Source organism: Ranitomeya imitator, chromosome 5 (assembly GCF_032444005.1).
Source record: "Ranitomeya imitator isolate aRanImi1 chromosome 5, aRanImi1.pri, whole genome shotgun sequence".
Classification (NCBI taxonomy): domain Eukaryota; kingdom Metazoa; phylum Chordata; class Amphibia; order Anura; family Dendrobatidae; genus Ranitomeya; species Ranitomeya imitator.
The window spans coordinates 503,589,621-503,616,397 of NC_091286.1; the positions used below are offsets into that span (position 1 = coordinate 503,589,621).

At 47.1% G+C, this 26,777-nt stretch overlaps 1 protein-coding gene across 1 annotated transcript in view; it reads left to right on the top strand.

Annotated features, from left to right (window-relative positions):
• C5H3orf33 (chromosome 5 C3orf33 homolog) overlaps positions 1-22,846 on the top strand; it is a 131,422-nt gene extending 108,576 nt beyond the window's left edge. Inside the window, exon 5 of the mRNA XM_069727461.1 lies at positions 22,646-22,846. Within this exon, the coding sequence (XP_069583562.1) occupies positions 22,646-22,708 (63 nt within the window). The 3' untranslated portion in view covers positions 22,709-22,846. The remainder of the gene's footprint in view (positions 1-22,645) is intronic.
• Positions 22,847-26,777: the final 3,931 nt, after the last annotated feature.

The following is a 26,777-nucleotide window of genomic DNA, read 5'->3' on the forward strand; positions in this document are numbered from 1 at the left end:
ACAAGAGGACAGACCTTGAATGTCAATATCTACACCTGTGTCCTGAACCACCCAAAGGTTAAGGGGAAAAGAAAGACAAAACACAGTGCAAAGAAAAAAAATGGTCTCAGAACTTCTCTTATCCCTCTATTGAGATGCATTAATACTTTGGGCCAGCTGTACTGTTATGGACCTGGTGGTTAGGAGCACCCGACACGACCTGATAGTTAAACTCACACAAGACAAGCTCTGGGATGTGGGAGCTCTGCTGACCGCAACCCCTAATCCTATCACAACAACTAGAAATAGCCGTGGAGCGTTCCTGACACTCCCTAGATGCCTCTTCACAGCCTAAGAGCTAGCTAGCCCTAGAGATAGAAAATAAAGCCTACCTTGCCTCAGAGAAATTCCCCAAAGGAAAAGGCAGCCCCCACATATATTGACTGTGAGTAAAGATGAAAGTCACAAACGCAGAAATGAAACAGGTTTCAGCAAAGGGAGGCCAGACTTACTAAACAGACAGAGGATAGGAAAGGTATCTTTGCGGTCAGCACAAAAAACTACAAAAGACCACGCAGAGTGTGTTAGGAGTCGAGTTTCCTCTGCTGCACAGGGGAAATCTCGAGCCGTCTCCGCTGCGGTCTCCCATTACTCCTCCAGCCGCAGTGGAGCCTGCTCAGCAGGGACGTCGATCCCAGCGTCTCACTCAGTCTGACTCTGTGAGAAGAGTTACTGCTGCTTCTCCAGCTTCTGCCTGTAAAGCCTATACTGGTCAGCAGCGAGTGGACTTCTCTGGGACTAAGTCCTTGTCTGCGCACACTGAGCATGCCCAGGGCAAGATCTCCCGTTGGAGATCGAGGGTCATGTGCTCAGACTCTGCAGCGCATTCTATTGGTCCTCTTGGCAGGTCTTGGAAGGGCAAAGTTTCTGTGGCCGCTTCCTGTCCTGCAACTATATAAACTGCGCATGACTGCACAGCCATGCGCTAGTGTACAATTTAATACGTGTGTTTGTTGTGAGTGCAAGTCGTTCTTTAAATACCCCTACCCTATTGTATGATTGTTCGCGTATGGAGTATGGCTGCTATCTAGCGCCCGACTTATCACTCAACGTGTCACACACGTGTCAGCGTCTACTGCTGTGACCGCCAGTGCGGTGCCACGCGCCAGTGTGCGCTTCCTGACCCACGTCTGGGTGCTTAGTGGTGCCTGCCAGCACGGCACAGTTCGCACTTCGGTGCCTTAATTATATAATTCCTTTCACACCCAGTAGCGGTGTAGTGCCAGCAAGGGTCTAATCGGACTACAATCCCTGTTGGGGTTTAGTTCGCTGACCACATGCTCGCGCTCTATGTGCGGTACCGCGGTCCTGTGACGCAACAGGATCGCTTTCTTCACGCTGGGTGAGGTTTAACCCACGCGTGTATACTTTTGTATACCGCCATATTGTCTGTCATTTCCTAGCAGCAGGTTTCACCTGCACGGTGGACCCCGGACTGCGAACGCATCTATATCATCTCTCTTGGTGCGTTCCGCCAGTCCTAACATTACACTAGCGCCAGGGTCTGGCTAGTGATGACAGACAAACAGCAATCTCTGCGGCATATCCAGCAGCTGGAGGGTAGGTTGGCGGCTCTCGAGAGCGCGACCTCAGCTGTGGATGTTACTGCAGTAGCTGTACAGGCTGCCAGCGTGGCTGCAGCTACTATGTCCATTGCCACCCCTATTCCGACATTATCTCGCCTCCCGCTGCCAGAAAAATTTTCTGGTGATAGCAAGTTTTGTAGGGGATTTGTGAGTCAGTGCTCTATTCACCTCGAGCTCCTGGCTACACGTTTTCCCACAGAGCGGGCTAAGGTGGGATTTATTCTGTCTCTATTGTCGGACAGGGTGTTGGAATGGGCTACGCCGCTGTGGGAGCGTGGCGATCATGTGGTGCAGAGTGCTCCGCCGTTTCTGAGCGCTCTGAAACAGGTCTTTTTAGGACCTCAAGTCACCCATGATACTGCGCTCCAATTGCTGGCATTAACTCAGGGTGAGTCCTTGGTCAGTCATTTTGCCGTCCAATTCCGCACCTTAGCATCTGAGCTGGATTGGTCGGATAAAGCTCTTATCCCCATATTTTGGAGGGGCTTGGCTGACCACGTAAAGGACGCTCTGGCCACTAGGGAGATTCCTGCCACACTGGAGGAGTTAATAACTGTCTCCACTCGAATTGACCTCCGTTTTAACGAGCGGAGGTTAGAGCGAGCCCAGTGTAGGCAGAGGTTTCGGCTGGCTCCTACTTTCGCCAAACCTCTGGAATTTCCGGTCCTGGTTCCTGAGTCACATGAGGCCAGGGAAGTGTCACAAGCAGGATCTAAGTCCCGGACCGCTTGTGCACTCAGGGTCTGTCATGTTTTCCAGCAGTCAGGATATCTAGCCACCAGATGTCCTCAGCGGTCGAGGAAATGTCAGCGTCTAGTGGTAGTAGGTGGAGGTACACTAGACACGGCGACGTTTGCCTCTAAGTTGTCCTTTAAGGGGACAATTACTATTGGCTCATTCTCCCACTCGGTAGAGCTCTGCGTGGATTCTGGGGCGGAGGGCAATTTTATGTCTTCTGCCTTTGCCCAACGTCACGCAATACCCCTGGTTATGCTTGCTCAACCAGTAACGGTGCGAGTGGTGAATGGGTCGACATTTCCCTCACAGATAACACACCAGACCATCCCTTTTACTCTGTCCATGTCGCCATCTCATCAGGAGATAATTTCTCTGCTCGTCATTCCGGAAGGAATTGATGAGGTCCTGTTGGGAATACCTTGGCTATGGTACCACTCTCCTCATATCGAGTGGTCCTCAGGCAGAATTCTGGGTTGGGGTGAATCTTGTGGGGGTAGGTGTCAGAGGGAGTGCGTTCAGGTTGCTACTACTGAGGTACCCGCAGATCTATCCTCTCTCCCCAAGCAGTATTGGTCTTATGCAGACGTGTTCTCCAAAAAGGCGGCGGAGGTCCTTCCGCCTCATCGCCCCTATGACTGTCCTATTGATCTCTTGCCTGGTGCTGAGCCTCCCCGGGGTCGAGTTTATCCGCTATCTCTCCCGGAGACGGAGGCAATGTCACAGTACATCCAGGAAAATCTGGCAAGAGGATTCATTAGGAAGTCAGTGTCACCTGCTGGGGCAGGGTTCTTCTTCGTGCAGAAGAAGAATGGGGAATTGCGCCCATGCATAGACTACAGGGGTCTTAACGCCATCACCGTTAAGAATAAGTATCCTTTGCCCTTGATATCTGAGTAATTCGATAGACTTCGGGGAGCAAGGGTATTTGCTAAATTAGATTTGCGGGGTGCTTACAACCTGATTCGCATCCGTGAGGGGGACGAATGGAAGACGGCCTTTAACACCAGGGATGGGCACTATGAATATCTGGTGATGCCCTTCGGGCTCTGTAATGCCCCAGCCGTTTTCCAAGACTTTGTGAACGATATCTTCCGGGATATGCTTTCCACCTCGGTCGTAGTCTATCTGGATGATATTCTTATCTACTCTCCAGATATTGACTCCCACCGGAGAGATGTTTGCAAAGTCTTCGACCTCCTACGGGCAAACTCCCTCTATGCCAAATTGGAGAAGTGTATGTTTGAGCAGGAGTCTTTACCTTTCCTGGGCTACATCATCTCGGCCCAGGGATTGGCTATGGATCCTGCCAAACTACAGGCAGTGATGGACTGGCAGGAACCCCATTCTTTGAAAGCGGTGCAGCGCTTTATGGGGTTCATAAATTACTATCGTCAGTTCATCCCCCACTTCTCAACCCTGGTAGCTCCCTTGGTATCCCTCACCAAGAAGGGAGCGAATCCTAAATCGTGGTCCGAAGAGGTCTCCAAGGCCTTCACTTCTATTAAGTCCCACTTTGCTAGCGCTCCCATCTTACATCGTCCCGATGTGGATAAGCCATTCCTAATGGAGGTGGATGCCTCTTCCGTTGGTGCAGGAGCAGTCCTCTATCAAAAGGATGCTCAAGGTCGGAAGCATCCATGCTTCTTCTTCTCAAAAACCTTCTCACCAGCGGAGAGAAATTACTCCATCGGGGATAGGGAGTTGCTGGCAATGAATTTGGCCTTTTCGGAATGGAGACATCTCTTGGAGGGTGCTCGGTTCCCATTCCAAGTCTTCACGGACCACAAGAATTTGGTCTATTTACAGACAGCCCAGCGGCTGAATTCTCGTCAGGCCAGATGGTCCTTGTTTTTCTCCCGGTTCCACTTCACTCTACATTATCTCGCCGGGGAGAAGAACATTCGTGCTGACGCTCTCTCTCGCTCCCTGGTGTCAACTGTGGAGGAGGAGGACGAGCCTCGGCTCATTGTCCCTTCAGAGAGTCTGAGAACCGTAGCTCCGGTTTCGCTTGAGTCTGTGCCTCCGGGCAAGACTTTTGTCCCCATCAATTTGCGTCCGGAGGTTCTCTCGTGGGCTCATTCGTCCAGAGTGGGTGGACACTTTGGGGCAAAGAGGACATCTGAGTTGTTGGCGAGAATGTATTGGTGGCCACATATGGTTCGTGACGTTGGAGACTACGTTCGGGCATGTGTCTCTTGTGCCAAAAATAAGTCTCTCCGTCAACGGCCAGCTGGGTTGTTATACCCTCTGCCGGTGGCAGACAGGCCCTGGGAGATGGTCGGGATGGACTTTGTGGTGGGTTAGCCCAAGTCACGTGGCTGTACTGTCATTTGGGTTATCACCGACCATTATTCTAAAATGGTGCATTTGGTGCCGCTTCCCCGGCTATCTTCTGCACGGGCCTTGGCAGCATTGTTTGTTAAACACATCTACCGTCTTCACGGTATGCCAGACAAAATTGTCAGTGACCGGGGTCCCCAGTTTGCGTCTCGGTTCTGGAGAGAGCTTTGTCGCCTTCTCAGTATCGAGTTGAATCTCTCTTCGGCATATCATCCCGAGACGAATGGGTTGGTGGAGAGAGCCAACCAGACCTTGGTCACATATCTGCGACATTTTGTCTCTGCTAAGCAAGATGACTGGGCATCTTTGCAACCGTGGGCGGAGTTTGCTCTTAACAATGTTGTAGCTGACTCCACTGGACAGACCCCATTCCTCCTTAACTATGGTCAGCATCCGTGGGTACCTGTGCCCATGCCCGTGTCTTCCGCCGATTCCAGGGTGGCAGACTGGGCTGTGGAGGCATGGGACATTTGGGATCGCACTCAGGATGCCATTCGGGCTTCCAAGGAGAGAATGAGGTCCTCCGCCGATGTTCATCGGCGCCCCGCTCCGACCTTTGCTCCTGGCGACTTGGTGTGGCTCTCCGCCCGTAACATCAGGCTGCGAGTTGAGTCCACTAAGTTTGCGCCTCGCTACTTGGGTCCCTTCAAGGTTCTCGAACAGGTTAATCCTGTGGTCTACCGCCTGGCTCTTCCTCCACGCTTGGGTATCACCGACACCTTTCATGTGTCCCTCTTGAAACCCGTATACATGTCCCGGTTTTCCGAGTCATCTGCCGGGACATCGGGTTCGACTACGGACGATTACGAGGTGAACGCTATTTTGGGGTGTAAGGTGGTACGCGGCAAAAAGTTCTATCTGGTGGATTGGAAGGGTTATGGTCCAGAGAACAGGTCATGGGAGCCTGCTGAAAACATTCGGGCCCCACAGCTCATTGCTGCCTTCGAACGTAGCGAGGCCCAAGGAGGGGGGGTAATGTTAGGAGTCGAGTTTCCTCTGCTGCACAGGGGGAATCTCGATCCGTCTCCGCTGCGGTCTCCCATTCTCCTCCAGCCGCAGTGGAGCCTGCTCAGCAGGGACGTCGATCCCAGCGTCTCGCTCAGTCTGACGCTGTGAGAAGAGTTACTGCTGCTTCTCCAGCTTCTGCCTGTAAAGCCTATACTGGTTAGCAGCGAGTGGACTTCTCTGGGACTAAGTCCTTGTCTGCGCACACTGAGCATGCCCAGGGCAAGATCTCCCGTTGGAGATCGAGGGTCATGTGCTCAGACTCTGCAGCGCATTCTATTGGTCCTCTTGGCAGGTCTTGGAAGGGCAAAGTTTCTGTGGCCGCTTCCTGTCCTGCAACTATATAAACTGCGCATGACTGCACGGCCATGCGCTAGTGTACAATTTAATACGTGTGTTTGTTGTGAGTGCAAGTCGTTCTTTAAATACCCCTACCCTATTGTATGATTGTTCGCGTATGGAGTATGGCTGCTATCTAGCGCCCGACTTATCACTCAACGTGTCACACACGTGTCAGCGTCTACTGCTGTGACCGCCAGTGCGGTGCCACGCGCCAGTGTGCGCTTCCTGACCCACGTCTGGGTGCTTAGTGGTGCCTGCCAGCACGGCACAGTTCGCACTTCGGTGCCTTAATTATATAATTCCTTTCACACCCAGTAGCGGTGTAGTGCCAGCAAGGGTCTAATCAGACTACAATCCCTGTTGGGGTTTAGTTCGCTGACCACATGCTCGCGCTCTATGTGCGGTACCGCGGTCCTGTGACGCAACAGGATCGCTTTCTTCACGCTGGGTGAGGTTTAACCCACGCGTGTATACTTTTGTATACCGCCATATTGTCTGTCATTTCCTAGCAGCAGGTTTCACCTGCACGGTGGACCCCGGACTGCGAACGCATCTATATCATCTCTCTTGGTGCGTTCCGCCAGTCCTAACAGAGTGTGCAAAAAGACCTCCGCACCGACTAACGGTGCGGAAATGCCACTCTGCATCCCAGAACTTCCAGCTAGCAAGGCAAAATCATGATATCCAGCTGGAGAAGGAAACAATGAACAAATAATAACTAGCAGGAACTTAGCTTCTGCTGGAGTAGACAGGTCACCAGAAAGATCCAAGAGCGAACTGAACCAATGCAGGAACATTGACAGCTGGCATGGAGTAACGATCTGAGTGGAGTTAAATAGAGCAGCCAACCAAAGGATAAACCACGTCACCTGTGTAAGGAACATCAGAAGCAGCAGCTCCACTCACAGCCACCAGAGGGAGTCCATGGACAGAACTCGCCGAAGTACCATTCACGACCACAGGAGGGAGTTCGACAACAGAATTCACAACAGCACAGAGAACCACACAGCAGGTGCAGTAATAGGGACAAATACGGCAGCAGCGGCTCAGCATTGGGGTATCAGCAGGATGAGGAGTTTGTGCAGGTTGGGAATAGATGGTGATGGCTGAAAATATGAGGCGTGACACGTGTCTTTGCTGTTTTCTCTGCAGCCGAGTCATGGCTGGAAGAAGTTGTCGTGTCGGTCTGGGCCAGATGGAAAAGACGGGAAAAGTGAACGATTCTATCAGAAAGAACGTCTGCGGTAAGTCATTATTTGTAACTGTGCTGTGATCTCTTATATGTTCTGTAGGACTAGTATCTACCACTGACCATATGGCAGTAATATCAATATTGTTCTTTATATAGAGATTATTTTCAGTGGCATTGCTGGCATCTGCTGGGGTTCTCCTCCACTCTTAGGGTGCGTCACCCAGTTGTAATCAAGGTTACCTGGTTAGGGGCCCACTCAGAAGCCTTTTCCCCACCTGAACCAAAACCCTAGCTACGCCTCTGCCGTAGTAACACGGCTCCTATAACACCCCTCCAGGTCTTCCTTGTGCTTTGGCACTGTGGTTCCACCACCCAGCCCGTTACAATAAGGACACTGCCACCACCAAGTTTCACTGTGGGCATCATAAACCCCTTCACGACATGTCCCGTACAAGTACGGCGCATGTCGTGTCTCCCCCTTTGATGTGGGCTCCGGTGGTGAGCCCACATCAAAGTCGCGACATGTCAGCTGTTTTGTACAGCTGACATGTGCGCACAAAAGCGACTGGTGAAATCGCAATGCACCCGCCGCTATTAACCAGTTAAATGCCGCTGTCAAACACTGACAGCGGCATTTAACCGGCGCTTCCAGCCGCGCAGCCGGAAATGCTCGCATCACCGACCCCCGTCACATGATCGGGGGTCAGCGATGCATCAGGATGGTAACCATAGAGGTCCTTGAGACCTCTATGGCTACTGATGCCGGTTTTCTGTGAGCGCCACCCTGTGCTCGGCGCTCATAGCAAGCCTGCAATTCAGCTACATAGCAGCGATCTGATGATCGCTACTATGCAGATCAGCAGAGCCGATCCAGTTGTGCCAGCTTCTAGCCTTCCATGGAGGCTATTGAAGCATGGAAAAAGTTAAAAAAAACTTTTAAAAAATAAAAAAAATATAAAAGTTTAAATCACCCCTCTTTTGAGCCAGAAAGGCTGTTTTTCTGTTACCATTTTGGGTTTTTGGTTTATGACACAATAAACCACCCAGCGACTTTAACCCCACGTGTCCCTGTGTCTACCTCAAGCAGCAGCTGTTATGATACGGTGGTCTAGGAGCAACATGGAACGAGCTCTGAAGGAAGTGGTAACTGTACTGACCGCAGTCCCTAAGCTCAACACAACACTAGAAGTAGCCGTGGAATGCTCCTAACTCTCCCTAGGCATCTCGTCACAGCCTAAGAGCTAACTACCCCTAAAGATTGAAGCAGGAAAGCTATCTTGCCTCAGAGAAAATCCCCAATGGATAGATTAACCCCCCACAAATAATGACTGTGAGTGCAGAGGGAAAAGACATACACAGAATGAAACCAGGATGAGCACAGGAGGCCAGTCTAACTAAATAGATAGGACAGGATGGAATACTGTGCGGTCAGCATAAAACACTACAAAAATCCACGCAGAGTTTACAAAAAATCTCCACACCTGACTAAAGGTGTGGAGGGCAAATCTGCCTCCCAGAGCTTCCAGCAAGACAGAATTAATTCACACTGATAAGCTGGACAAACATAGAAAGCACAGAATGGATAAGTCCACAGTCTATGGACAGAAAAGGGCAAGCAAAAACTTAGCTTCGCTGAACTGGTCAGGATAACAGGGAACTCCAAAAAAAATGTGAATCCAACCAGGAACCATTTACAAGTGGCACTGGCTGAAGATAGAGACAGACTTAAATAGCTGAGCGGAAGAGACGATAAGTGGAGGCAGCTGATGACAGCTAACTCCAAGGAGCAGCCATACCACTAGAAACCACAAGAGGGAGCCCAAGAGCAGAACTCACAAAAGTGCCACTTCCATCCACCGGAGGGAGCCCAAGAGCGGAATTCACAACAGTAACCCCCCCTTGAGGAGGGGTCACCGAACCCTCACCAGAGCCCCCAGGCCGATCAGGACGAGCCAAGTGAAAACCACGAACCAAATCGGTGGCATGGACATCGGAGCCAACAACCCAAGAATTATCCTCCTGGCCATAACCCTTCCACTTGACAAGATACTGAAGCCTCCGCCTCGAAAAACGAGAATCCAAAATCTTCTCAACCTCATATTCCAACTCTCCCTCAACCAACACCGGGGCAGGAGGGTCAACCAAGGGAACAACGGGCACCACATATCTCCGCAACAAAGATCTATGGAAAACATTATGAATGGCAAAAGAGGCAGGAAGAGCCAAACGAAAAGACACCGGATTAATAATTTCAGAAATTTTATAAGGACCAATAAACCGAGGCTTAAACTTAGAAGAAGAAACCTTCATAGGAACATGACGAGAAGACAACCAAACCAAATCCCCCACACGAAGCCGGGGACCAACACACCGACGGCGGTTAGCAAAATGTTGAGCCCTTTCCTGAGACAACGTCAAATTGTCCACCACATGAGTCCAAATCTGCTGCAGCCTGTCCACCACAGAATCAACACCAGGACAATCAGAAGGCTCAACCTGCCCAGAAGAAAAACGAGGAGGAAAACCAAAATTACAAAGGAAAGGTGAAACCAAAGTAGCCGAACTAGCCCGATTATTAAGGGCAAACTCGGCCAACGGCAAGAAAGACACCCAATCATCCTGATCAGCAGACACAAAGCATCTCAAATAGGTCTCCAAGGTCTGATTAGTTCGCTCAGTTTGGCCATTAGTCTGAGGATGAAACGCCGAAGAAAAAGACAAATCAATGCCCATCCTAGCACAAAAGGCCCGCCAAAATCTAGAGACAAACTGAGAACCTCTGTCAGACACAATATTCTCCGGAATGCCATGCAAACGAACCACATGCTGAAAAAATAATGGAACCAGATCTGAGGAGGAAGGCAACATAGGCAAAGGTACCAGATGGACCATTTTAGAGAACCGGTCACAAACAACCCAGATAACAGACATCTTCTGGGAAACAGGAAGATCCGAAATAAAATCCATGGAAATATGCGTCCAGGGCCTCTCAGGGACCGGCAAAGGCAAAAGCAACCCACTAGTGTGGGAACAGCAAGGCTTGGCCCGGGCGCAAGTCCCACAGGACTGCACAATAGCACGCACATCGCGCGACAAGGAAGGCCACCAAAAGGACCTAGCAACCAAATCTCTGGTACCAGGATGCCCAGCCAACACTAAACAAAGAACCTCAGAAATTACCTTACTTGTCCATCTATCAGGAACAAACAGCTTCCCCACTGGACAGCGGTCAGGCCTATCAGCCTGAAATTCCTGAAGCACCTGCCGCAAATCAGGGGAGATAGCAGAAAGAATCACCCCCTCCTTAAGAATGCCAACCGGCTCAAGGACTCCAGGAGAATCAGGCGAAAAACTCTTAGAGAGGGCATCAGCCTTAACATTCTTAGATCCCGGAAGATACAAGACCACAAAATCAAAACGGGAGAAAAACAGGGACCATCGAGCCTGTCTAGGATTCAGCCGCTTGGCCGACTCGAGGTAAATCAGATTCTTATGATCGGTCAGGACCACAACACGGTGTTTAGCTCCCTCAAGCCAATGTTGCCACTCCTCAAACGCCCACTTCATAGCCAACAACTCCCGATTGCCGACATCATAATTGCGTTCCGCAGGCGAAAACTTTCTGGAAAAAAAAGCACACGGTTTCATCAAAGAACCATCAGACTCCCTCTGAGACAAAACGGCCCCTGCCCCAATCTCAGAAGCGTCGACCTCAACCTGAAAAGGAAGAGAAACATCCAGTTGACGCAACACAGGGGCAGAAGTAAATCGGCGTTTAAGCTCCTGAAAGGCCTCAACAGCCTCAGAGGACCAATTAGTCACATCAGCGCCTTTCTTCGTCAAATCAGTAAGGGGCTTAACCACACTGGAAAAGTTGGCAATGAAACGGCGATAGAAATTAGCAAAACCCAAAAATTTTTGAAGACCCTTCACAGATGTGGGTTGGATCCAGTCATGAATAGCTTGGACCTTAACAGGATCCATTTCTATAGACGAGGGAGAAAAAATAAAACCCAAAAAAGAGACCTTCTGAACTCCGAATAAGCACTTAGACCCCTTCACAAATAAAGCATTATCACGAAGGATCTGGAACACCATCCTGACCTGCTTCACATGAGACTCCCAATCATTGGAAAAAATCAAAATATCATCCAAATATACGACCATGAATTTATCAAGATAATTGCGGAAAATATCATGCATGAAAGACTGGAACACAGATGGAGCATTAGAGAGCCCGAATGGCATCAGAAGGTATTGAAAATGGCCTTCGGGCGTATTAAATGCAGTTTTCCATTCGTCACCCTGTTTAATACGAACAAGATTATATGCCCCTCGGATGTCAATCTTAGTAAACCAACTAGCCCCTTTAATCTGAGCAAACAAATCAGTAAGCAAAGGCAAGGGGTATTGGAATTTGACCGTGATCTTATTAAGAAGACGATAATCAATACAGGGTCTCAAGGAGCCATCCTTCTTAGCAACAAAAAAGAAACCCACTCCCAATGGTGACGAAGAGGGCCAAATATGCCCTTTCTCCAAAGATTCCTTAACATAGCTCCGCATGGCGGCATGCTCTGGCACAGACAGATTGAAAAGTCGGCCCTTAGAGAACTTACAACCAGGAATCAAGTTAGTAGCACAATTACAGTCCCTGTGCGGAGGAAGGGAACTGGACTTGGGCTCATCAAATACATCCTGGAAATCAGACAAAAACTCAGGGACCTCAGAAGAGGGGGAAATTGACATCAAAGGAACGTCACTATGTACTCCTCGACAACCCCAACTAGTCACCGACATAGTTTTCCAATCCAGCACCGGATTATGTTCCTGTAACCATGGAATTCCCAGTACAACAACATCATGCAGGTTATGCAACACAAGAAAACGGCAATCTTCCTGATGTGCAGGAGCCATGTACATAGTCATCTGTGTCCAGTACTGAGGTTTATCCTTGGCCAAGGGTGTAGCATCAATGCCCCTCAAAGGAACAGGGCTCTGCAAAGGCTGCAAGGAAAAACCACAGCGCCTGGCGAATTCTAAGTCCATTAAGTTCAGGGCAGCGCCTGAATCCACAAATGCCATGACAGAAAAGGACGACAATGAGCAAATCAGGGTCACAGATAAGAGAAATTTAGGCTGTATAGTTCTAATGGTAACAGACCTAGCGACTCTCTTAGTACGCTTAGGGTACCGTCACACTATAACATTTCGATCGCTACGACGGTACGATTCGTGACGTTCCAGCGATATCGTTACGATATCGCTGTGTCTGACACGCAGCAGCGATCAGGGATCCTGCTGAGAATCGTACGTCGTAGCAGATCGTATGGAACTTTCTTTCATCGCTGGATCTCCCGCTGTCATCGCTAGATCGGTGTGTGTGACACCGATCTAGCGATGCGATCCAGCGATGCGTTCGCTTGTAACCAGGGTAAACATCGGGTAACTAAGCGCAGGACCGCGCTTAGTTACCCGATGTTTACCCTGGTTACAAGCATTAAACTAAAAAAAAACAAACAGCACATACTTACATTCTGGTGTCCGTCAGGTCCCTTGCCGTCTGCTTCCCGCACTGTGACTGCCGGCTGTAAAGTGAAAGCAGAGCACAGCGGCTGTGCTTTCACTTTCACTTTACGGCCGGCAGTCACTGAGTGCGGGAAGCAGACTGCAAGGGACCTGACGGACACCAGAATGTAAGTATGTGCTGTTTGTTTTTTTTTAGTTTAATGCTTGTAACCAGGGTAAACATCGGGTAACTAAGCGCGGTCCTGCGCTTAGTTACCCGATGTTTACCCTGGTTACCCAGGGACCTCGGCATCGTTGGTTGCTGGAGAGCTGTCTGTGTGACAGCTCCCCAGCGACCACACTACGATTTACCTACGATCACGGCCAGGTCATATCGCTGGTCGTGATCGTAGGCAAATCGTATAGTGTGACGGTACCCTTAGGGCAATCAGAGATAACATGAGCCGAATCACCACAGTAAAAACACAGCCTATTCTGACGTCTGAATTCCTGCCGTTCTATTCTAGTCAAAATCCTATCACATTGCATAGGTTCAGGACTTTGCTCAGAGGATACTGCCATATGGTGCACAGCTTTGCGCTCTCGCAGACGCCGATCAATCTGAATGGCTAGAGACATAGATTCGCTCAAACCGGCAGACGTAAGAAAGCCCACCATAACATCTTTAAGGGTTTCAGAAAGACCTTTTCTGAAAATAACAGCCAGAGCCTCTTCATTCCATTTAGTGAGCACAGACCATTTTCTAAATTTCTGGCAGTATAACTCTGCCGCTTCCTGACCTTGACACAAGGCCAACAGGGTTTTTTCTGCATAATCCACAGAATTAGGTTCGTCATACAATAATCCGAGTGCTTGAAAAAATGCATCTACATTCAATAATGCCGGATCCCCTGTTTCAAGAGAAAAAGCCCAGTCTTGAGGGTCACCACGCAGCAAGGATATGATGATTTTTACTTGCTGAATGGGATCACCAGAAGAACGGGGTTTCAAAGCAAAAAACAATTTGCAGTTATTTTTAAAGTTCAAAAACTTGGATCTGTCCCCCAAAAACAAATCAAGAGTAGGAATTCTTGGCTCTAAAGCCGGAGTCTGGACAACATAGTCCTGGATACTCTGTACTCTTGCAGCAAGTTGATCCACACGAGAAAACAAACCCTGAACATCCATGCCAAAGCATATATCCTGAACCACCCAGATATCAAGAGGAAAAGAAAAAAAAAAGACAAACTAGAGCACAGAAAAAAAAATGGTTCAGAACTTTCTTTTCCTTCTTTTGAGATGCATTTAATTCATTTTTGGCCACTTGTACTGTTATGATACGGTGGTCTAGGAGCAACATGGAACGAGCTCTGAAGGAAGTGGTAACTGTACTGACCGCAGTCCCTAAGCTCAACACAACACTAGAAGTAGCCGTGGAATGCTCCTAACTCTCCCTAGGCATCTCGTCACAGCCTAAGAGCTAACTACCCCATAAGATTGAAGCAGGAAAGCTATCTTGCCTCAGACAAAATCCCCAAAGGATAGATTAGCCCCCCACAAATAATGACTGTGAGTGGAGAGGGAAAAGACATACACAGAATGAAACCAGGATGAGCACAGGAGGCCAGTCTAACTAAATAGATAGGACAGGATGGAATACTGTGCAGTCAGTATAAAACACTACAAAAATCCACGCAGAGTTTACAAAAAATCTCCACACCTGACTAAAGGTGTGGAGGGCAAATCTGCCTCCCAGAGCTTCCAGCAAGACAGAATTAATTCACACTGATAAGCTGGACAAACATAGAAAGCACAGAATGGATAAGTCCACAATCTATGGACAGAAAAGGGCAAGCAAAAACTTAGCTTAGCTGAACTGGTCAGGATAACAGGGAACTCCAAAGAGATGTGAATCCAACCAGGAACCATCTACAAGTGGCACTGGCTGAAGATAGAGCCAGACTTAAATAGCCGAGCAGAAGAGACGATAAGTGGAGGCAGCTGATGACAGCTAACTCCAAGGAGCAGCCATACCACTAGAAACCACAAGAGGGAGCCCAAGAGCAGAACTCACAAAAGTGCCACTTCCATCCACCGGAGGGAGCCCAAGAGCGGAATTCACAACAGCAGCTAAGTGAGCCGACCTTCCACAAGTAGTGGAGAATGTGGTCAACGTTCAAGGAACATGTGTAGCAGTGATGGGCAAATCGTATGTCCTGGGTTAAGGCAGCTACGGAGATGGAACAGCGGTTGATCAAAATAGAAGAGCTACTCAAGCCCCTGATCCTGAGCCAACAGCAACAGCACCTGGTACAGCAGGAGACTAATAAACTCCTAATACAACAGCTGCAACAAGGCTCGGACTGGCCCACAGGGTAACAGTGGAATCCCCCAGTGGGCCGTGTAGATCTGGGCCCCTTACCCCACTGTATGGGCAGTACTTGGCATAATTCACTTGATTCACTCTGTACAGAAAAAAAACAGCATCTCATCGTTCATTAACCACACTACCCAGTTTATTATTATACTAGCTGGAGGCCCGGTGCTATCGCATCGGGAGGGCGGTAATGTCACGATGGGGACAGGCTTTGCAGCATTGAGAATTTCTCCACCCATGTGCTCACCCACCTGTCCAATCTCTCTATCCCCATGTGCTGACTTCTCCCGTCTGTGATCTCTTCTTTGACCTGTCTATCCCATGTGCTATCCCCTTGTCTGCTGTCTTTCTCCTTCCTATGCTGTGTTCTCCCCTCATGTGCTATCCCGTTTGAGCTCTCTCCCCTGTACTCTGTCTCTCTCACCCCTGTGCGCTTTCTCTCTCCCCATCTGCTGTCTTCTTCTCTCTTCATTGACCTGTGTACCCCATGTGCTCTGCCCCTTGTGTGCTTTTTTTTTCTCTACCATTGTGCTGTCTTCATCCCTCATGTAAGCAAAAATCATACTGACATGACATTACAGCAGGAGATCACAGAGGATACATTTTGTGAGGTAAAATATTGTTTAAAAACAGTTAGTGAAATATTTTACCCGACAAAATGAATCCTCTGTGATCCCCTGGTGTAATGTCATGTCAGTATTGTTTTTTTGCTTCCTCCCCTGCCCAGGAGATGTGGTATGCTCCCTACATGGTCAGACACAGACAATTTTTAAAGTGAACTTTCTTTCGTAGGAAATCCCCTTTGATGTGACCTACTTCCTCTGCCTCTAGACACGTCGCGCATCTGCCACCAGGATCAGCCAAATGATTCACTGTACCTGAGTGGAATTCGCGCAGGCGCAGTAAATCAGACCGCCACCATCTTTGTGCAGACAGATTGCGGCGGTCACATTAAAACTGTGCATGCGCTCTTCCTGTTCAAAGATGGCGGCTGTCAGTGAATCATTCGGCTGATCCCGGCGGCAGCGTATTCCCGACGGTATTCCGCTGCTGGTACCGCGCAAGAGGCTGCGTATGGCATATACAGTGTGTGTGTGTGGTGCATACAGCGTATACAGTGTGTGTTTGTGTGTGTGTATGTGGTGCAATGGTGTTCTGCTGGTGGTACCATGGAAGAGGCTGGTACCACCAGCAGTTTCTATATTGAGACACCCATAACTTGGGTGTCCCAATATGGCGGTCGGTGAACTTCCACTGCTTGGAATTTTGAGATCCGGACACATTTGGATGGAACAGGATGTGAAGACATTTCAAGGTAAGTATATATTAAGATAGATATATAGGTAAATTTGTGAATGAAGGTAGTATAATATTTGCATGCAGGTGAAAAATGGGCCCCCCAAAGTCAATGTTACTGGTTGGCCCTTGTCAGCCCAGTCTGACACTGGTTGTAGTGCTTGCACAAGTGCTGTGACTCATTCTAACAGCACTTGTGCTGATCTATATTGGGTGTGAAGAGTCCCACTGATCTAATAATACAGGCCTATTCTAAGGGTACCACGTAGTTAGAAACACGTGTGCACAACCGTATGAGGTGCACGGGTAGGTTCCCAAACCGTAATCAGCAAATAATACAAAACCCGGCACTCAACTTTGTGGTGTGAAGAAATGAAAGATTTATTATCCCAAATCAGAAAACGTTTCGGTCCCACAGCTGGACCTTCATCAGTAACGTTTACTGGGACAATGTATAGATTCAAGTGGCTATATGGCCTGCCCGGAGGTTGCTACCAATATAGTATTGGATATCCAGAGAGAAAAGTTACAGCCTATATAGGTGCTGTCATCACGGCGTCCACCGCTGAATAGCTATTCGCTATTCGCGTGGACGCCGCGATGACAGCACCTATATAGGCTGTAACTTTTCTCTCTGGATATCCAATACTATATTGGTAGCAACCTCCGGGCAGGCCATATAGCCACTTGAATCTATACATTGTCCCAGTAAACGTTACTGATGAAGGTCCAGCTGTGGGACCGAAATGTTTTCTGATTTGGGATAATAAATCTTTCATTTCTTCACACCACAAAGTTGAGTGCCGGGTTTTGTATTATATTCTAAGGGTACCGTCACACATAACAATATTGTTAACGATATCGTTGCTTTTTGTGACGTAGCAACGATATCGTTAAATAAATCGTTATGTGTGACAGCGACCAACGATCAGGCGAGATCTGGGAGATCGTTGGTCACTGGGGAAGGTCCAGCACTTTATTTTGTCCCTGGATCTCCCGCAGACATCGCTGAATCGGCGTGTGTGATGTCGTTACTGGTAACCAGGGTAAACATCAGGTTACTAAGCACAGGGCCGCGCTTAGTAACCCGATGTTTACCCTGGTTACCGTTGTAAATGTAAAAAAACAAACAGTACATACTTACATTCCCGGTGTCTGGTCAGGTCCCTCGCCGTCAGCTTCCCGCAGTGCACTGACTGGTGAGCGCCGGCAAGCCGTAAAGTACAGCGGTTACGTCACCACTGTACTTTCCGGCCGGCGCTCAGTCAGTGCTGGAAGCTGAAGGCGAGGGACATGACCAGACACCGGGAATGTAAGTATGTACTGGTTTTTTTTTTACATTTACAACGGTAACCAGGGTAAACATCAGGTTACTAAGCGTGGCCCTGCGCTTAGTAACCCGATGTTTACCCTGGTTACCCGGGGACTTCAGGATCGTTGGTCGCTGGAGAGCTGTCTGTGTGACAGCTCTCTAGCGACCAAACAGCGAAGCTGCAGCGATCGGCATCGTTGTCGGTATCGCTGCAGCATCGCTTAGTGTGACGGTACCTTAAGTATCAATAATCTAAACCTCAAGGCACTGAGTCAGAAATTACTGCTGGCAGATTACTGCTATTTATTCTGTAAAATTCTGAATGCAGCTGTTGGCTATTAACAGCCTGTAATCGATGATGAGTATAAGCGTAAAGAAATATTAGATCATTTTCACTCATCCAATATTCTCAAAGTGTTCTATCCATTATAAACAAGTACTCATTATAATCTATTATTATTATTATTATTTATTGTTATAGCGCCATTTATTCCATGGCGCTTTACATGTAAGGAGGGGTATACATAATAAAAACAAGTACAATAATCTTAAACAAGACAAGTCATAACTGGTACAGGAGGAGAGAGGACCCTGCCCGCGAGGGCTCACAATCTACAAGTGATGGGTGAGGATACAGTAGGTGAGGGTAGAGCTGGTCGTGCAGCGGTTTGTTCAATCGGTGGTTACTGCAGGTTATAGGCTTGTCGGAAGAGGTGGGTCTTCAGGCTCTTTTTGAAGGTTTTGATGGTAGGTGAGAGTCTGATATGTTGTGGTAGAGAGTTCCAGAGTACCGGTGATGCGCGAGAGAAATCTTGAATGCGATTGTGGGAAGAGGAGATAAGAGGGGAATAGAGAAGGAGATCTTGTGAGGATCAGAGGTTGCGTGCAGGAAAGTACCGGGAGACAAGGTAACAGATGTATGGAGGAGACAGGTTGTGGATGGCTTTGTATGTCATGGTTAGGGTTTTGTACTGGAGTCTCTGGGCAATGGGGAGCCAGTGAAGGGATTGACAGAGGGGAGAAGCTGGGGAATAGCGGGGGGACAGGTGGATTAGTCGGGCAGCAGAGTTTAGAATAGATTGGAGGGGTGCGAGAGTGTTCGAGGGGAGGCCACAGAGCAGGAGGTTGCAGTATTCAAGGCGAGAAATGATGAGGGCATGGACTAGGGTTTTTGCAGATTCTTGGTTGAGGAATGAATGGATTTGTGAAATATTTTTGAGTTGAAGTCGGCAGGAAGTGGAAAGGGCTTGGATATGTGGTTTGAAGGAGAGATCAGCGTCAAGGATTACCCCGAGGCAGCGAGCTTGTGGGACTGGGGAGAGTGGGCAGCCATTTACTGTAATGGATAGGTTCGTTGGGGAGGTCACGTGAGATTGGGGAAAGATGATGAATTCTGTTTTGTCCATGTTAAGTTTCAGAAATCTAGCGGAGAAGAAGGATGAAATAGTGGACAGACATTGAGGGATTCTGGTTAGTAGGGAGGTGATATCTGGTCCAGAGATGTAGATCTGTGTGTCATCAGCATAGAGATGATACTGAAAGCCATGAGATTCTATGAGCTGTCCCAGGCCAAAGGTGTAAATGGAGAAGAGCAGGGGCCCTAGGACTGAACCTTGTGGCACTCCGACAGATAGGGGGCGAGGTGAGGAGGTGGTGTGTGAGTGGGAGACGCTGAATGTCCGGTCTGTTAGATATGATGAGATCCAGGATAGGGCCAAGTCTGTGATGCCAAGGGATGAGAGGGTCTGTAATAATAGGGAATGATAGTCTATGGGCATGCTCACATGTCCAGCTTTTTTATAGATAAATTGACGCTATCCGTGTGGCATCATAATGCTGTCCACTTTTCACTGTCAAATAGGTAGAAGTTGGAAAATGTTGATCTTTTTCAATCCTTTCAAACAAAAAACACAGTTATGGTAAAAATGTACATCGTGACCAAAAAAAAATTACAAAAATCGTTTAAAAATCATTGACCAAAATGTATCCATATAAGGGGATATAATTTCTTATTGCAGTTCTTGAAGAGAAACACATCTTATGAGCCCAGTTTCCTACGTGAACCAGACACCTAAATAAACTCTAGAAGAAAAGCTGTAATATGACGGCTTCACAAAATGTGTAAACTGAAGGAAGCTAAATTTTAAAACGCACTTAATATATTGCAATCATCATATTATATGGCACTGTGTACTTACCATTGCTCATTTTTCCTATCTGCCCTTCATTTTTCCCTTCTTCCCAGTTATTTTCTTTTCTATTAGGTCTATGACATCACGTGAGTAAAAACAGACTAGCTGAATCCTTCTAAGCTCTATGTAGAAACAGGAAGCCACTCTTCCCTGCAGGAGTCATCATTAGAACTACAATTTTACATCATGTGATGTAGAGTTAATGGAAAAGGGAAGAATTAGCTGGGCAGAAAAGCAAAATGATTGCAATATACTGTATTAAGAGGAAAAAAACTTTCAATAAAGTTTCCTGGATAAATGAGATTCCATGCTGTCAATGCGACACCCGCTAGGGCCATGGGGTACTCGGAACTGGGTCGGACGGTTCTTAAAGGGGTGGTCATGGCGGCGGTGACCCGGTCCATGGCCATAGGCATGCAATAAAAGGGATGAGGGAAATGGAAAATAAAGTTTATGGGGCGATTGGGAAATTGTTTGTGATGCCACCTGTGGTATGCGGCCAGGGATAGCCGACTCTGCTTAAAAAGACCGCTGGGGCTGATGGTGATGCAGCTGAGATGGCTCTGCTCTCCACAGGTAGAGCTAAGTCCCAGGGCACTTATGATGTGAAAGATGGTGATAATGGATGTAGTGCAGGGTGAATGCCGCAATAAAGGGAGAGGACACAGTAAGGTGCAGTCTTCATGTTTTACTCACAGTTCTGATGTTATTCCCCAGCCGGGGTGCTGTGTCCTCCAGGGCAGTGGTCCAGCCAACTCTCCAGTAACTTGGGGCACTTGTCCAGAACCCCCTTAGTATACCTTTTCCCGGCTGACTGTCTGCGCTGGTTCTTGCCTCTCCTGCCCTGCGCTTCACACCCAGTGTCCCAAGCTGGTAGTCGCAGGTCCTGTTGTGACGGCGTCACTGTCCCCTAGGCCCTCTATGTCTACCTTTTTGATGTAGTAGATATGCATGTGGCCGTTGCACTTGCAGTCACAACAGCCTCTGGGTTCCTAGCTGGGACCTGTAGTTCCTCCACTAGATCAGGGGCCAGTTCCCCCACTGGTCCCTCCACCTGGTGACGGTCAGCATGGATTTGGGCCCCACGGGTGGTTACCACACTTCTTGTGCCCCTAGGACCCCTTCGTTCCCTCTGGGAGCTTCTCTCCTTTCCTTCTTCTGTTCTCTCTCTCTCCCGTCCTGGGACGAGCTCCTCACAGCTCCAGTCTCCTGCTCCAACTTCCAACTTCTCACTCAGACTGTCATGAGCTTCAGACCCACACGTCTGCTCTGCTCCACTTCTCCACACCAACTCACTGACTCCTCCCTTCTGTCTCTCATGACAACTCCTCACTCTCCACCCACACCTTCCACCTGATCCCTCCCTGGCCTGCGGAGGTCTGGTGTTGGGTGCTAGTGTTAGGGTTCTGAATAGCATCCACTCCTTACCAGAGAGTTGGGGCACCACACCTCTGGATGAGGTGCAGTACCTCTGTGGCAACTGGACCCTCAGGGGCACCACATTAACATGGCAATTTTCGGTGCCATCAGGACACTATGTAAGTCTGTTTTACAAACTGCATTTCTTGCATCAATGAAGTAACTCCGGATGGGTGCTTTATGTACCTGATTTAAATGCATGGAGTAATTCAATTCCTCTGTATTACACCCTTCTCAATTTGCTGTCCAGGAAGGAGGCGCTGATGCCTCTTGCCCACCATCTGTAGTTACACAGACACAACAGTCAGCAACCCCGCCCAGCCCAGCGTTCAGTTGTCCCTTGTCAGGATATATTTCTGTTCACAAATTGTTAGATAGGGCATATATATTCGTTAGCACTTTACATTGTCCGGTGCTGGACAAAAACCATTGCTGGCTTTTAGATGCTCCTAAAGGAGACTTGTGTCTCTTTATTAAGTTGTCGCTTCCCTTAAATTTTCTAAATTTTGGTTGAAAAAAAATGGTGATGGGATATTGGCCTTTTTCTGTACATTTTAAGCAGCTCTAAGAGTCTGGATTAGCCACTAGAAGGGGGAATTATAGTACACATAGGAGGGGACAACTGTGGGTAAGGATTTCCTGGTTTTGGGTCAGTCAAGCTAGGGATCCCAGACAGGTCAGCTGGGCCCGGGGTTCCCCAGCTAAGGAGTGGGCCACATAATGTTAAGTGTGAAGCCCAGTGATCCAGGATAGCAGAAGTGAGAGCAGCAGGGCAGCAGAAGTGAGAGCACCAGAAAGAGCAGAAGTGAGAGCAGAGGTGATAGCAGAAGTCACCGCAGCACAGAAACGCAGGTCGCTCCAAAATGTGTCAGCTTTCTAATTGGGACTCTTGCCCCTCAAGGACTCAATGAGACAATGGGATTCAGTTCATTTTTATGAACATAAAAATGTCTCAGTTCTCTTCTTTTATTGAGATTTGTTCGGTTCTGAGTTGGCTTAGCAGTTGGTCTAGTTCTCCGCCCTTTGGTTTATTCTTCTGGTTTATTCTTTGTTGGGTAGTTATGTGCAGTATAGGCCTTTGCCTCCCTTATTTTCCCATTATTAATAACATACAGTATAGCCCCTTACTTACCTTCATTGGGTTCAGATTTGTTCATCATCTACTGGCTGTAGTGGGGTCTAGGGGGGAAATAAAAGGGGAGCTTCTTTTCGAGTTGGCATATATATTCGGTTTTTGAGTCTCCAATCCTGTGTAGCTTTTAGTGTGTTTGTTTTCTAATTGTTCTATTTTGATTTTAGGTTGTTCTGTACATTTGGAATTTATTTTATTCTACAGCTCGGCACTTGGATGGCAGTCAGTGACTATGGACTCATGAAACCATGTTGAGTATCTTCAATCAAAATCTGCTCATTATCACCTATGCATATGTATTTATCTGTATTTAATATAGGTCTTTATTATGGAAAACAATAGTCGTTGAGTTGTATAGGTCTATGATGTATTACTTGCTATTCAGTTTCGAACTGTATTTATATTTATAATTGTATAAGATGAATTTTGCTCATGTATATGGCAGCACAATACTTATTTCATATAATACAGCCTTTCGTTCTGTTGTTAGGTTTGTGTCTTTAATATACAGCGCAACTCTTATTTCTACCATAAATGTCACAGAGATTTTGGATATACAGTACATCAGTCACCATCAATAACAATTTTTCTGATAGGTGTAATAAGTATCTTGGCACTAAGGTGTATTTATTTACTATAGTTTACATATGCGCTTTTCTTTTTCGTATATTTGGCCATTATCATAGTCTCTATTACCTGCTTTCCGCTCCTGCAGGGACGTTGGTCCTCATAGTCTGCAGGTTTGGATGAGTGCAGATACCTTGGGTTTGGCGGCTGTAGGCCTTTTAGATTATAGTACAATTATCATTTACTTGTATATATAAGAGATATCCGGCTATATACCAACTGTCATTATTATTAATGTTTTCGGTAGATAGAATAAGTACTCTGGTATTAGGGTTTATTCATTTTTTACATATACGGTGCACTAGTTTATGTAGTCAGTCCTTACCACGCCCCCTACTAGCTGCGCTCCACTTCTGCAGCGACATTCATCTTGTTAGGCAGCAGGCTTGGATCAGTGCGCATGCCCTGGGTTTGGCCGCACAGGGTCTTCCAGCTCCGCCCATTAGGTGACGCAAGCATTATGGCACTAGGACTCATTCATTCTCTACATATATGCTTCACTATTATGCAGTCATTCTTTACCACGCCCCCCACTAGCTGCGCTCCACTTCTGCAGTGACATTCATCTTGTTAGGTTGCGGGCTTGGATTAGTGCGCATGCCCTGGGTTCGGCCGCACGGTGACTTCCAGCCCCGCCCATTAGGTGATGCAAGCATTCCACGCTTGCGTGCTAGGGGTGGGAGTTTGGAAGCCACTTGTTTTACATGAGCGGCCGTAAACCAGCGCATGCGCCGTGCAATATCCGGGACGCGGCTGCGGACGTCAGCTGTTTAAGGGATCTATGTTAATTGGCTGCCATTTATAATGAGCGTTTTATCACATACAAACACACTTGCCCCCATAAGGAAGAAGCCTGAATTGGCGAAACGGCGCTGTCGGGGTCGCAGCGCAGACGCACAGCACCTCTTATAATTTCCATGTAAGTTTACCCTAAATTTTCATTAGTGTCGATAGTAGACATAGTCTCTTATTCAGTCTTTGCACATTTAGAGACATGGTATGTTACCTACAGGATGCTAAATATTTATAGGGATTGCATATTGTGGCTTATGGGTCACATTGTAGCCATAGGCTTATAGCACGTTTGCACCTTGTGTATATCCACTTTTCAACATTGATATTTTTTCAATGTAGTACTTTTTTAGCTATACCTGGTTGAGGTGCATACGACTGTACAATCATAGTCACACATGTTTTTCAAGTCCATGATTAGTTTAGAGTAAGTCAGGTTAATTTACTAGTGCGGTCTATTGCACCTTTGACTATTATATTAGACTTTTCTATCATGCCCCTGTGGTGTTGAGACTGTATTACTTAGCGTGCAATATATATGTGCTGGTTTTTCACATATGCCATTGTGAGGTGCTCTGTGTTTGCTTGTTTTTATCACGTTGTTCCCTATTTGTCTATTTTTTCATGGCGTTTTATTGTCATGTTGTATTTAATAAAGTTTTTTCAATTTTAGTTCTAGTGTGTATACCTTCATTTCCCCATGCATACAAGGGACATTTTGTTCTATAAAGCTTTCTACTTGGGCAGATGCCCTTATGTCTGTTGCGAAACAGACAATGGAACTTCTGAACGTGGCGAAGCTGAACAGGGAGTACGCTGCAGTACCGGTTGAGACAGGACAAACCAGGTACAACCTAAAGGACATAGGGAAGAGCACAGGGAAAGTGAAGGATGTGAACAGTGCAGAATTCTGTGTTGATGCTGATGTGGATGTGCTGCAATTGGAAACAAGCACAGTTCTCACATGTAAAGCGCCATGGAATAAATGGCGCTATAACAATAATAATAATAATAATAATAGTTCTACGTTTTAAGTTGGAATTAGACTTAGTCTCTTTATGTGAAGAAGTATCCCTGCATCTAAGGGAGGCCTCTGAGAACCAGGCAAATGAGACAGTGGGACTGTATATATGTGGTGTGGGTGGTCAGACACCTATGTGGGCCATGACTACGGCCCTGGCTAACGCTCACAATACAGCGCATATTCATATCTGTGGATTGTCAGTTACTGCAGGGTATAACAGTCGTCCGAAGGCAAGAGCAAGACATGTTCTCTGTAATCACACTGACCATGAGGATCACGGACAAAGGACACCCCTATATTCCTTAGTATTTTTCAAGATACCATATCAAAATGTTTTCTTTTGGGGCTTTTTGTGCACTTTTTTCTTAGCTGGACAATCTCATAATTTAGACCACAAATTCCCTCCCATTGGCAGTAGAATTGTCTCTCATCTCCCTTCTCACAATCAGTGAAATTACCCTCTAAGGCTATGTTTCTACGATGAGTATTTGGTGAGATTTTGACGCTGTAGACCTCCTGCAGAATTTCATTCTTCAGCTTGCCAGATTAGGTTATTTGTGTTTCTTCGTTTCCTTTTGAGTGTTTTTTACATGTTTTTATTGCATATTTTCAGTTTCACTCTTGCTTCTTTTTGAATATAATTTTTTAATTAAAATTACTTTGTTTTGTAAACTTCCTGTTTGCTGTGAGCTTTGATAATGCATTATTGATAATGTTATGTGTGCATGTGGATTACATCCATTTTTTTGCTGCTGAAATGTAATAAAAACCCATATGAAGTTTTTATATGCGAATATTTGGCATCTCATTAAAGTGTATGGGGAAATCCCACAAATAAAACACATTTAATTTGCAAGATTTCAAAAATTCAACAAACCTCAATTTTTGTAGTAAAAAAGTAAACAAGTCCAAGAACGGTAAAGGATCCAGCTTCCAAAATATAATTATTTAATCCATTAAAAAAGTGAAAAAATATACAAACTTTGCAAAAGGTTGAAGTGAACACTTTCTATAAGTCCTGGTTTGAAATGCGTCGGTTTTTATGAAGGGTATTCAGAAAGTGAAATCGCTGTTCCCCTGTACTTTACACACTCTCCCCTGCTCCAGGGCTGAATCACTGGGGCCACCCATGGTATTTGTTATTGTCGACAGCGCTGCAGACAATTAGTGAGCTCAGCAGCTTATGATGTCAACCCAAGCAGAGTCACTGAGCTAAGTTACAAATTGCTGCACTGTCATCGATGAAGTCAGTAAGGATTTACAGGACTTTTACATGGCAATATTTTGCATCAGTATTTGTTAACAGACTCCAGGAGTGGATCCAAAACACAGAAGAGTTGAAAGTTATTCAGTTATTATTTTTCTCAGTGTTTGCTCCTGTCTGTTTTTTTAGCTGACAAATACTGATGTAAAATACTGGCTAAAATACTCACAGTGTGAATGAGGCGAGGAAGCTGCTTGTAATCCTGCTGTAATATAAGTCCTTATTCCAATGATGAGTGCACACTTGCTTGTCTTCTCTGCTCCATGATATTCAGCAGAGCAGGAGCAACACCTGGGGCAAAACTGTGGCCGGCAGATGTCCGCCTTATGATACAGTGACATGTGATGGACCCCGACTCCCAAACAAAATTAATCACACAGACGCACACAAAATAAATACACGAAACATTGTAATTAGGTGTCAAACGTTCTCAATTTTATTTACATTCACATGACACCAAAAATAGCACAACCCCCGACTCACGAAGAGTCACCCTCCAGCACTCAGGAGAGGAAAAACTCCGTGGTGGAAACCTCTAGGAAACCATGGCTAGAGGATCGCCCTTCCCTTGGGCTTAGAGAGTTAGTGCCAA